The sequence below is a fragment of the Rissa tridactyla genome, chromosome 4 (genome assembly GCF_028500815.1).
Source record: "Rissa tridactyla isolate bRisTri1 chromosome 4, bRisTri1.patW.cur.20221130, whole genome shotgun sequence".
Lineage (NCBI taxonomy): Eukaryota > Metazoa > Chordata > Aves > Charadriiformes > Laridae > Rissa > Rissa tridactyla.
The window spans coordinates 60,870,029-60,882,656 of record NC_071469.1 but is presented as its reverse complement, the minus strand read 5'-3'; the positions used below and the strand labels follow the sequence as shown (position 1 = coordinate 60,882,656).

General features: G+C 47.1%; 1 protein-coding gene across 2 annotated transcripts; it reads left to right on the top strand.

The window, feature by feature from the left end:
• The first annotated feature begins 4,113 nt into the window (after positions 1 to 4,113).
• CKB (creatine kinase B) lies at positions 4,114 to 12,260 on the top strand. 2 transcript variants are annotated; one of them, XM_054201064.1, is made up of 8 exons: positions 4,114 to 4,212; positions 5,149 to 5,361; positions 6,479 to 6,633; positions 7,516 to 7,648; positions 8,553 to 8,724; positions 10,277 to 10,400; positions 11,116 to 11,305; positions 11,894 to 12,260. In XM_054201064.1, exons 2-8 carry the CDS (start codon positions 5,169 to 5,171, stop codon positions 12,070 to 12,072), a joined length of 1,146 nt encoding a protein of 381 aa, XP_054057039.1. In that variant the 5' UTR covers positions 4,114 to 4,212; positions 5,149 to 5,168; the 3' UTR covers positions 12,073 to 12,260. The 2 variants fall into 2 exon arrangements, with proteins under 2 accessions (XP_054057039.1, XP_054057040.1); XM_054201065.1 differs by lacking the exon at positions 5,149 to 5,361 and adding an exon at positions 5,806 to 5,993 and having other exon boundaries at positions 4,152 to 4,212.
• Positions 12,261 to 12,628: the final 368 nt, after the last annotated feature.

Genomic DNA, 12,628 nt, shown 5'->3' with positions numbered 1-12,628 from the left:
CAACCACTCTCGTGGTGAAACTCGAGGGGTGCCTTTGGGCAGCAGGTTGCTGTGAAGAGCCATGATGGGGAGCGATGGACACAACATGAACTAAGGTTCTTCACCCATTGAGCCCATGTGTGTGTGGAGTCCTGGGGCCTGCCACCAACAAGGGTGAAGCCCCTTCCCCAAGGAATGGCTCCGCCTTTGCTGTCAGCAGACCTGGGCCTCACCTCGGGCATCCGGCTTCCAGAAAGTTCTGCCTGGCCCACCCCCGGGACAGCCTGCTCCAGGGGAAGGCAGCTCAGGGCAGGCCAGGCTCTTCGTACGGGTTTCATGAGGTTGTAGGAGAAACCACAGTGTGGGCTCAGAAGCAGCGGAATCGTTATCTCAACCCCAAATAGCATGGTACTGACTCCTGCTTCTGTCTCGCGTTTAGGATTGAGGTGATGTGGAGAGCCCCGCGTGCCCCAGTGGGTCTGAGGAGAATATCGCCCCATCTTCTGCTCGCAACAAGCCCAGGCCGCCTGGTACGGGAGGGGAACAGGCACAGCAGAGAGTATGTGAGTCACCCTGGACGTGCAGGTAACGTTCCCGGCTAAATCAGATAACCCTCTGTACGGTGCTGTGTTCCCCAGTAACCTGTAACGCACAGCAGTGGGGAAAAAGTCATCCTTCCACCATCAAGAACACAATGATGGAGAGCTGTTTATATCACAATTTGTAATTTTTTTGTGATGAACGTGATTCTACCAAGTATAAGGGAATTTTTGCCCATTACCTTCACTGAGAACATATTTTTTGTTAGCCTGTTGACCTGCCCATATCATAATTGCAGTAGTCTTTGTTATTTAGTTATGAAACTCTCCTCCATCTAGTCTAAACATAATGTATGCAGTTTCAGAGGTTTCTTAAACTGCGAACTCCTACTCAGATGTTTTTCTGACTGGCAGTCATGGCTGTACTGTGCCTTTATATTTGTACCTACCTTGTTGGGTTTTTTCTGTCATTTTCAGTGTCTTTGGTTATATTTGTCATTGTTTATGTTCTTATGTCCTTTCTTTCCCATGATGAACTGCAGCTGGGCCTGACTGTATGCAAGATCAAGATGCTCGGCAACTCTTAGTTTCCACAGGCACTCAGCTCGCTGGAAGTGATCAGTAATTTTCAACTGACTGCCTAAGCAGTGTGAAAAAATACATGAATGATAATAACTAGGCAAATATATTTTAAGTGATAAACGTATACGGGAAGAGAAGTTTCATTTAGGAAGTTAAGCAGATGCAGCTATAACCAATTCCTTTAATCTACCGATTCCTGAGTGTTATGTTTCGTTTTCAAGTTCTGTTTAGTTGTCAATCAGGAATTGGAAACAATTCAATTGTAGTAGCAAAGCACCTTCTCTTGCTATTTCCTAATTTGGAATATTCTAGATTTTCAAGAAGATGTTTATCCCCTAATTCTTCAGGTTCTTCTTACGTTCATGCGGGTAATTTCAGAAGACGCATTCAATAGCTAACACCCATCTCCTCTTGCAGTTGTACACTGCACAACATTTATAATTAAGCCTCTTAGGAAGTTGGCTGCGTGGCCCATGATTAACTTTCCTTAATTCTTCATTGTTAAAGCTCAGTGCAGAGATGTCCGGAGTTATCACCCCACCTTTCCATCCTGAGCTGCTGAGTGGCAACCTAGGGTGTAAGTCAGTAGGCACTAAGATACCATCCCAGCACAGAAAGTACGTATTGGTGCTTTTATCGCAATCTAACAGGCCATACAGGATTATCCAAAGAAAGTATTCTCTCAGCAGATGAGCCAGATAAAACGGTTGATCAGAGACTGTTGACACACGGCACAGCATCTATAATTAAGTCACTAGGGAAGCTGGGATGGGATGCGTTAACAAAGGTCGGATCCAATTTACACACAGCTTTCAGCAAATCTTAAAATGCCGTCTGAGTAAAAGTGAGTGAGGTAATAGCCACTTCTGACTTAGGGCAGAAAAGAGGGTAGAGGGTGCATTGTTTATTAAACATGTGAATTGGATATATTTTGGTTGCTTTCTGCCCGTGACTCTCCATGTCTTCTTTTCAGACAAAAGTTTTGAAAAGGAGAGGTGTCTGTTTGTGTCGGAAGTGCTATAATGAATGGCACATTGAGAGCACTACCAGCTTATAATAACTATAATGACTGGTATTCCCTGTTCTGCAAGACTGGGAGGGAAAGCGTATCCAATGAATAGAAATGGATCCTTGGATTTTGGTTCTTGAGGTGACCTTGGCTCCACAAATCTACAGGACAATTATAGTGCAGAACAGTTGATTGCTTTCTGTTTGTGTGGCAACAGATTATGGAATAAAACAAGAAGGAGCCTTCGGTACCTACCCTGATAGGATTTTTTTTTGTGAAGAAAAACACCACAAAATGTGGTGTAATGTAGGAAAATGTTCTTAGTTTTATTTCTGTTGTTCTAAATTAAAAGTAAAACCTGAATGTTTTACATAAAAAAAAAACCACAATCAGAACTATGTTTTCAACTGAAGTCATCCAGCAATATTACATTAATTTTGAGGACTCTGGCTATGATTTTACACTTACGTTCATTTAATTCTTGCTTAGCGATGGCATTATTTGCAATTTACACTATTCTTAAGCACGAGCGTTGTGGGAAACTAGTAAAACATAGGGGTGGATTTTGTGAGGTTAAAAAGGCAGAGGAGACCCAGAGAGAGGATTTGTTCTTTGATCCGGGAGATAAGGGACCAGACTCGCACAGATGCTGGGCCCTTGGCGTCTCCTGGAGATCTGTGTACTCAGCATCTCCGTCTATCAGACCTGGAATAACTCAGAAACCTGGATGGCAGCCAAACACAATGCATTTTTCTTTGGAGCAGTGTGTGCTTTTTATTTTGTAACTATTTCCTCTATCTGTATACTTATTTTATTTTTTTTATTATTTTTTTTAATCCTGAGCCGTTCAGTAAAGTGCACACGCTTCTCGTTGTTGGGGTGAGAGCACTGGTTGTGGCACTGGAAGAATTGTGGTGGGGAAGGAGTTCCTGCTGATGTCTCCTGACGTTCACAACCGGTGCGAGACAAAGCGTCTCAGCGACTCGGGTCCGCATTCCCGTGGATACGTGCACCCTCTGTTTGGACAGGAGGATAAACGCGGGTTCTGTTGTGAGAAATAACACGTCAGAGGAAGATAAAGACACTATTATGTAAAGGTGAAAGTCAGACCAAGGTAGTCATTCATGGTGTTAATGTTATTTATTTCGGCAAACAATGGGATTCTCAGCTGTGTCTTAGCTTTGGGACAAACCCTGCTCATTCCTACGTGGAGACTGGTGGAAGTCACCGTTTCCATGAATTCCAGGTGAGCTTTAGATGGGTCAAAGACTGGCCTTCCTCCTCCTGTCTTCAGTGGGAATTCAGACGCTCGCCAATACAGAAAACTTAAAAGACTTTTTTTTTTTTTTTGGCACATGAGGAGGGCAGGACGCTCGCTGTGTTTGACACAACCACCCAACCTTTCGAATTAAAACTGTAAAATGAGCCCATGGCCTGTGGGTGCCACAGGACGAGCTGTGGGTCTTTCCCTGCCGAAGGGGGCCACCGCTCAGAGCCACGGCTGCTCCCTGACGAAGGGGGCCACCGCTCAGAGCCACGGCTGCGGCCATGGTTTTGGCGAGGCCAACCTGGGGACAGGCAGTCACTCAGACCACTTGGGCCATGCCATGCTGGCGCTAAAATGCCATTATTTTTGGGCTGGTGGGTTGTCACACCCGTTATCGAACCCTCAGCCAAGGTGTGAGGCCTCAATGGCCGCATGCCCGTGTTGGCGTGCAATGGCACCGCCACCTGTGGACAACCCTTGGCTGATGGAAGGCGGACGCGAACTGCCGCACGCCATGTTGGCGCTTCGCGAAGTCGCCGTGTCCCCTCCGCCGCGGGGAGCGGCCCGGCGGGGGGGTCCCGCACCGCCCCCAGCCCCACGACGAGGCCATACCAAAATGGCGGCGGGCCTGCCGCCGGCTAGCGACAGAGCGCTGGCCCCGCCCTCCGGCGCCTGGCCCAATGGAATGAATGGGCTATAAATAGCGGCCAATGGGGCGGTGGGTCGCGCTCTATATAAAAGAGGCGCGGCGGTAGAGCCTCCGCTTCACTCCGGCTAGGGCAGCGGCGGGGTGCGGAGCGCGCGCGGAGGTACTTGCTTTGGCTGCGGAGTCCTCGGTAAGTCCCGGGGCAGCCGAGCCGTCCTGTAGCTTTAAAATAAGATTTTTTTTTTTTTATGTGTTTTTTTTTTTTCCTTACCCCTCACTGTGTCGGGCGGAGCCGGTCCGGCTGAGGAGGGGGAGCGGGGCTGCGGGGGGGGGGGCGGTGTGGGGCAGGGGACGCGGCGCGGAGCTCGGCGCAGGTGCTCAGCGGGTTTGCCCCCCCCCCCCAAGTTGGAGCGGCCCCCGCTCTAAAACCAGATTAACCCGGTATTTAGCAGGGTAGTTACATATGCTCGCCCCAGCCAGGTCCCCCGAGGGAGCCGTCTGTTGTATAATGGCTTGTCGGATCCTTCCCGCCCCTACGCTCCCAACGTGGGGAGCAGTCGGGGCTCCGCGGGCGGGGAGGGTGCCGGGCGCTATCGCCCCTCGGGGCGCGGCGGGTCGTTCGTCCTTCTCCCCGCTCCGCCCGGCAGCGGCGAGAGGAGGCGCGACCGCCCGTTGAGGGCATCGCGGGGCTGCTCCGCACACCTGCCGCCCCGCCCGGCGTCCCGGCGCGGCCGAGCCCCCACAGCCCCGCGGCGGCCCGGACGCCCCCCGCCCTCCTTCCCGCCCCGCCCCATCGCCGCCGGCGGGGTCTGCCCGGTGCTGCCGCGGCCGCTCCGTGCGACCTTGAGCGCGTCCCTTCACTCGGGCGGTGGCCCGGAGGAGCGGGGAGAGTCCCTGCCCCGCCGGCTGGGATGTTGAAGGACGGGGGGCAAGGCCGGTGGAGGTGAAGAACTTCTTTTTCTTTCCTCCTTCCTGGCTCTTGTGGAAGGCGGTGTAGCAGCAAAGGTGTAAAAGGCACGGGTGGAACAACAGCCAAGGTGACCTTGCCTGGATGCCGGGCTTCCCCCCGGGTGGTTCGGAGGCTTGCCAAGCCCCCAGTGATAGGCTTCCCTTCTTTCTCCCCTAGTGACTGCGGTAGGGTCAGACATGCCCTTCTCAAACAGCCACAACCTCCTGAAGATGAAGAACTCTGCTGATGATGAGTACCCTGACTTGAGCGTTCACAACAATCACATGGCCAAAGTGCTGACCCTGGACCTGTACAAGAAGTTGAGGGATAAACAGACTCCCAGTGGATTTACCCTGGATGATGTCATCCAGACTGGGGTTGACAACCCAGGTAACGGCTGGGGACCGTTAGATCTGCGTAACTATCTGTTCTCCCTCCTTAATGGAAGTGCTTCTTGACAACAGCACCCAAGGCTCTTGAGCTGCTGAGAGGCAAATCTTGTAAAGCATTGAGAGACGACTCTAAGGTGTAGCTGTGTTAAAAGACGCCTTGTTCTGTCAAGCCATGTTCCTTGCTGTGATCTGACATATCAATTCCCAGACACTTCAGTTATGTAACTGCTCTGCTAAATACTTTCAATCTGAACAAAAAAAACCCAAAACCCAAATGCATTCTAATTATAACACAACTAGGGGGTGAAAATGTGGGCTTACCTGACTGTTCTGGTCTATTCCCATTCCAAACTGGTTATGTGATGTTCTCTAGCACTTCTATGAAAAAAGGGGGAGCAGATGTGTTTACATGTTAACATTACAGTATTTATTTTTACTCTAGCAATATCAAAATGGCCCAACTAAATAATCAGAGACTGCCTCCTGATGAGGAGTACCCGGACCTGAGCACCCACAACAACCACATGGCCAAAGTTCTAACCCTGGATTTATACAAGAAACTGAGAGACAGAGTCACGCCCAGTGGCTTCACCCTGGATGATGTCATTCAGACTGGGGTTGATAATCCTGGTAAAATGCATTGAGAATATTCTGTGTGAGCCAGCTGAAGTAACTGGTGCTTTTGAATACGGAGGCTTGAAACTAATCTTGTGGAGGTGGTATTTATGAGCAGACTACAGAAATGCATCTCTGCCTGTAGCAGAAGGAACAAAAAGCAAAGCATGCTTGCTTACAGCGAAGCATGATTGTTTAGACATAAGTCCTATCTGGTGGTCTAAATTAGCTAGTGAAACTGGATTTGCTGTGCAAATTTGTCCTAAACCAAGCTTGACAAATAAGCATGGTTTAATGGCAACAGCTATGGGTTTTCATAGCATTGCATTTGACTTAACTGGATGAAGTGTAAAATGTAGGGTCTCTCCAAATGTTTTTATGTAAGAATGCATTTCTAGGTGACTAGATCTGCCACTAAAGAACTTGCCAGGTTAGTGCTGCGCTGGAGTACAGCCAAACGTCACCCAAACTTAGCTCTTCTGACTTTATTACCACTCCAGGCCATCCCTTCATAATGACAGTAGGATGTGTAGCTGGTGATGAAGAATCCTATGATGTGTTTAAGGAACTCTTTGATCCAGTTATTGAAGACAGGCATGGTGGCTACAAACCAACTGATGAGCACAAGACCGACCTGAATGCTGATAACTTGCAGGTATAAACTTTTGATCAATTACTGGTGCCTACTGGTCTGAGGACTGGGTAAAGTTGTTGGCAGCTGCCTAAACTGATTGCTCAGGCTCTGTCCCCTCATTCTCACCCAGCACAGACAGACCCATAGGCTGTGTCAAGTGCAATCAGACTTAAGGGCTTACTGCTGTAGGATGTCAGTGGCTGGGTAGAACCAGGCAGCTGGCATGCAGCAGGAGCTTGCTTCATCTGCTGCTGCAACACAGGTCATGCCAAACATGTTCAACATGTATTTCCATTAACTGTGGGCTGTAGTAGTCAAGCTAAACAACACTGCCCTAGCAGTAAGGATTGTCAGGAGACTTAACACTTCCTACTATCTGATCTTGGATCTTACATATCACCTGGTGGTCTCATACTATAGAATATACATTGCTGTGGCTAGGATTAAGGATTTCTGCTCATTTTATGGGTTTCAAATGTTACTGTAGGCTCTAGGAATTCATAATGCAATGTTGATTGGCTAGTCATAGGTCATGTTGAAAATAAGAGATTTTGGATGACAGTAGTGAATAATTCTCACTTGCGAGAGTAAACACCTACCTAAAGAACAAGGATTGGCCTCATGTTGATCCCTCCAGATTGCAGATCTGAAGGGGTAACAGAAGCCCAGACTGTAGTCTGAAGCGGACATAAAACTGGAGGTCTGGTGGTATCCCTGTCTTCTAGCACTATTAGTAGCCGTAGCCTTAGCCTCAAAACAAGGGTTGTGTTAAACAGATAGGTGAGCTAATGCTGAAGAAAATAGTCCTGAAGTAAAACACTGCTTAAATGCATGCGAGCTACATGTATTTAGGCTAGATATCTTGGCAACAAGGCTGTACTTACTGATTTCCTAATCTTGTAGGGAGGTGATGACCTGGATCCCAATTACGTGCTAAGTTCCCGTGTCAGAACTGGTAGAAGCATCCGTGGATTCTGTCTTCCCCCGCACTGTAGTCGAGGAGAGAGGCGGGCTATTGAAAAGCTCTCTGTTGAAGGTAAAGTGAGATCTGGGTGCATCAGGGAAACTACTTGTGTCCTTTGCGCAAGAGGTGTGCTTTGGAGTTTGAAAATGGAGGCAGTTGTCAAAAGCCACCTCCCTCAAGACTGAACATGGAGCCTTCCCTGAAAAATGCTCATTACATTAGAGCTGCCTCAGCAGTGCAGTTTGTAGCTCAGAGCAAGAGCACATGTCAGAGGGGAGTTGGACTGCATTTAGTTGACCTTTGCTGATCTTGAAAGCTGCTTTCTGTGTGCGTGTGGAAAGAGGTTGGTTCCAAACCTGAAATTGGACAGGTATGTAGCAACTTCAGGGCTTGAGTCATGGTTGCAGTATTTTGTGGCTGCTTTTAATAGACTTTCATTAATGTTCAGCTTGCTTAGAGGTGTAGTCTTGCTCCAGAAGTGCAGCTGACTAGAGTAAGCCCTAGTTTTCAGTGGAACTCCTCCACTGCAGTTTTTTTTTTCTATTGCCTCCCAACTCCATTAAGTGATAGGGAAGGATACACTCAAGGTGCAGTTCTGGAGACTTGAGAGTGTAGTTGCTCCAAAAATCTCTCAAGGGCAGGGTAACAGTCTTTGACTAGAATAATACTGTTTGTTACATTCATGGTCTTGATTCTCCTTGGAAGAACGCACTCCACTTCTACAGTTAGGCACCAGTAATGATTCTATGCTGCATGTAAGGGAACAAAGGCTATTTGTATAAGCCTGGAAGGTGCAGACAAATCATCTGATAGTGCCTTAAGTTCTGTAATGCTGCAAAGGCATTGCAATTGCAGATAAAAGCAAGGGAGGAACCAAACCCAGCAGATTAGACATTGCCATGCTTGGTGTGTGATCTCTAAAGTGCTGGGAATGTCTGGCAGCTTTGGTCCCATCCTAAAAGGGACTCTCTTTCAGCTCTGGGTAGTCTGGAAGGTGATCTCAAGGGGAAGTACTACGCTTTGAGGAACATGACTGATGCAGAGCAGCAGCAGCTGATTGATGATCACTTCCTGTTTGACAAGCCAGTTTCTCCTCTTCTATTGGCTTCTGGGATGGCACGAGATTGGCCTGATGCCAGGGGTATCTGGTGAGTACACATGGAAGGGAGAAGTCGTACAAAGTCCCTGCAAAAAAAAAAAATCTTGCAGTTTTGGTTGTGGCTTGTACCATTGAGCAAAATGGCAGCTTCTGAACTCATATTACCGAATCCGATGAGAAACTTTATGTGGTATCCTCTGGGAAAATTGTATCTAAACCAGCAGAATTTGGACATGTGTCTCTATGCACCCCGTTGGACTGGTAAGAACAAGCCAGCTTGGCTAGCCTGTAACCGGAGCCTACCCATCCAGCACAGGTTGGTGAGGCACCAGACAACAGTTGAATTAGCTTATGATAGCTACTCCTTCTAAAGGAGTAGATGTGCCACTACATTCAGCTCTTGGCCCTGGAGCTTAGAGTAACCTGTGGTGACAAATCAGTGTTGGCTTAGCTCAGACTTGCTACTGGATGCATAGTTGCTCCCTTGTAGTCTCATCATGCCTGCTTGCAGAAACTGGTGCTGGACTAGTGTGGCTTTACTTGTACTATTGATAAGGTTTGCCCCCCTGCCCCCAGAGACTTGGTGACATGAGTTGACTGATGCAGAGGTGTGGAATAGAAGGACTCTGGTTGTCAGATGTAGGTCACCTACATAAAACTGCATCTCAGGAGCTTCTGCAGCATAATTAACTTGCTCCCTTGTAAGCTAAGGGCTAGGTTTTTATCAACTGGAATACTCCAGTCTTATTACTGTAGCTGCGTCAGTACAAACCAGAGCAAGCATGCTTTGTTTCTGTAGGTCACCTTTGAGATTGCATCATCTACCTGCAGATTGCCAGCACTAGATAGCACTATCATCTGAGCATGACTAATCTAAAAGATTGAAGTGTAAAGTCTCAAGTGTTGTCCGCATATGTAGCTTTCCTCAGGTACTAGTTAATTTTTGATCCTAATCAAGGTGAGAAATTATCAGCATGATAAATATTGATGGTAGTACTTGCTTCTAGGTGCAAGCTAGGACAAGGGGGGCCCATTGGTCTTCAGAGGTTTTTGTAGCATCTCTGAAGAGCTCTGATCTAAAATGAGTAGTAAAAACTCAACTTAGTTCTGTGATAAGGTAAAAAGTGCAGTTTTCACAGAATCTGACAAAATTCTGATAAAGGGCTTTGTTACACATTGTCAATGTAGTGTCATTGTGAACATCACTGTACAGGGCTGCCTCAAAGTACTGTACTGATCACCCTTCTGCGGACTCTGCTGAACAGATGAAATCTTTTAAACTTGTAAACTTGGGCCACAAGTGAGCTAGGGGGATGACTGGATTTTAAGGTTTGATACTGTAAGACTGGCTGATGTCATGTTATTGTTTTGACCTGTTTAGATATAGGCCAATTCAGTCTACATCTTGAAAAGAGCAGGGTAAAAACTACTAGCTTAACTCTTTTAGGTCCTGCATGGACAAAAGAAGTAAGATTAACTTAATTGAAGAAGCAACTAAGTGAGCTTCTCAAAAGCTACAATGATGAGTAATCTGGTGCTATTACAATTATCTTAAAAATGTCAGACGGGACAGATGACAAATTGCTTGCCTTGTCTCCTAGGCACAATGACAACAAGACCTTCCTTGTTTGGATCAATGAGGAGGATCACCTTAGAGTTATTTCCATGCAGAAAGGTGGCAACATGAAGGAAGTATTCACCCGCTTCTGCACTGGCCTAACACAGGTAAATCAATATTGCCTGAGCTGTACATTCAAATGGTACATGTCTCTCTGGTTAGAGCTGAGAATGCAAACTCTTTCAAGCCCCCTCTGTAGTCGTGCATGGTGGTGCTTCATACCCTGGGGCTCTGGGAGCACCCTGATGAGGTCCAGAGCTCTGAAACATCCTCTATTGGCAGGGTGGTGTGTCTATGAAATCTAGAATATGTCCTCTGATGTGGCACCCTTATCCAAGTGTCTAAACTGTACTTCAAGGATTTCTACATGGCTCAATAAATCAAGCATTGAGACACCCTGGGTGGGAGGAGAAATTGCTTGAATGTGGATGGGCAAAGCTGAACTGAAGTTTCCAGGCTGAATGCTTTTCTCAGCTTCTAGTCTTGATAGGAGCTTGAGCCTTACCAGCCCTCTTCCTAATCCTAACAGATGTGCTACCTTGACATGTACTCAGTCAAGCTTTGTAACAGATAGTGACTTCAAATTTTTTTAGTGGAGCTTAAATTTAGCCTGTCTCACTGCTAGGAGCAAGATTAAGGCCTTAAACCCCTTGTTGGTGGCCTTTTTTTCCAAGTGGAGGGGGCTTATGTGACTGACTTAAATAGCTGTTCAAATTGTTGTGGTTGTTGCTATGTAACTGAAGCTGTAAATGAGTGCTAATGGATAACCTACATCCTTCAGGCAGAGAATAATCTCTAAACATCCATTCTTTCTATTTATAGATAGAAACTCTCTTCAAGTCCAAAAACTACGAGTTCATGTGGAATCCACATTTGGGCTATATCCTGACCTGCCCATCCAACCTTGGAACAGGGCTCCGTGCTGGTGTGCACATCAAGCTACCGAACCTTGGGAAACATGAGAAGTTTGGAGAAGTCCTCAAGAGGCTGCGGCTGCAGAAACGAGGCACAGGTGAGAAGTGAAACAGGGATGTCCTAGTCAGGCTGCCTTAGGACACCAGCAAAGGCCTAGCTACAGCCAGAGCCATGTCTTGGTTCACACTGGCAATGCCTGTCAGACGAACTATCCAAAAGGTACCCTTGTAAAGCACATGGAGAGGACAAAGCCTTAAAACCTTATCTTGAATTGGGGGTGCGAGTGCTCTGCTTATACCTTACTGTATCTGGCTGTCTAGGTGTGTCCTTCTGTGTGGTATTCTGAGCACTAGATAAGGTGGACCTGACGGCAGCTATTCCTTTTGTAAGCAGGGATGGGAATCCTGATTTAACTTCTGTCTAGGAAATAGCTCCAGCAGGTACTTCTTGACCACAGGTTGGATTGCTCATGGGTTAAAAGAATGAAGAGCTGGCCTCATGGCATGCTCAGTGGCTTGTGCTAACAGTCACATGCACTTTATTTCCCTGCATGTGGGAGGAGGCAGGAGTGGCATCTTGTTAGGGGATTTTCTTGCTGTGTTCCCACCTCAGGCTAGCGAGGGAAGAAAGGTGGGCTCGCCTGCTCTAGCAGTGGTCAGTGTACTAACTAAATCTCTTGCTCCAGGTGGTGTGGACACGGCTGCTGTTGGAGGAGTGTTTGATGTCTCCAATGCCGATCGTCTTGGCTTCTCGGAGGTGGAGCTAGTGCAGATGGTGGTGGATGGTGTGAAGCTGCTCATTGAAATGGAAAAACGCCTTGAAAAAGGCCAGTCCATTGATGACCTCATACCAGCTCAGAAATAAAGCACTTTATTCTCATGCTTCCTAACTTATTGGATGAATAATAAAATGTTACTCCAATTCAAACCGTTGGGGTCAGAGCCCACTTAGTTACACTGTAGAGAAGTCTTCCATCCATCTGTGTTAGAGTTTATTTTTTTGATGGTTGAGATGTTGCTGAAAATGAAATAAACTGTTGTTTTGGCCTGAGATGTCTTAGATGTGTTAACTGAATGTCTTTTGAGATTTAAGTGACTTTGTTTGCTTAGTTATGCTAGATGGGCTGGTTTTGTGTGCTAGCACACCTTTCTGGCTGCTGCAGTCTACTCGGGTTGGAAGTGTGGTTAAAGCAGTGTCAAAAGTGAACCTTTAACTTAATTGTAGTTGCTGTAAACTTGAGAACTAGTGTTAAACATGAGTCACTGCAAACATGCCCTACCTCTGAGGCTTTGACTTGTGCATCTGCTCATGGCAACTGTAAACTGTCATTATCTACAGCAAGCCAAGCTGACTCCTGTAAGGGAGGGGAGACAGATCTGGGTACAAAGGGTGACTGTTTTCAGACAGGCCCCCTCCAGGG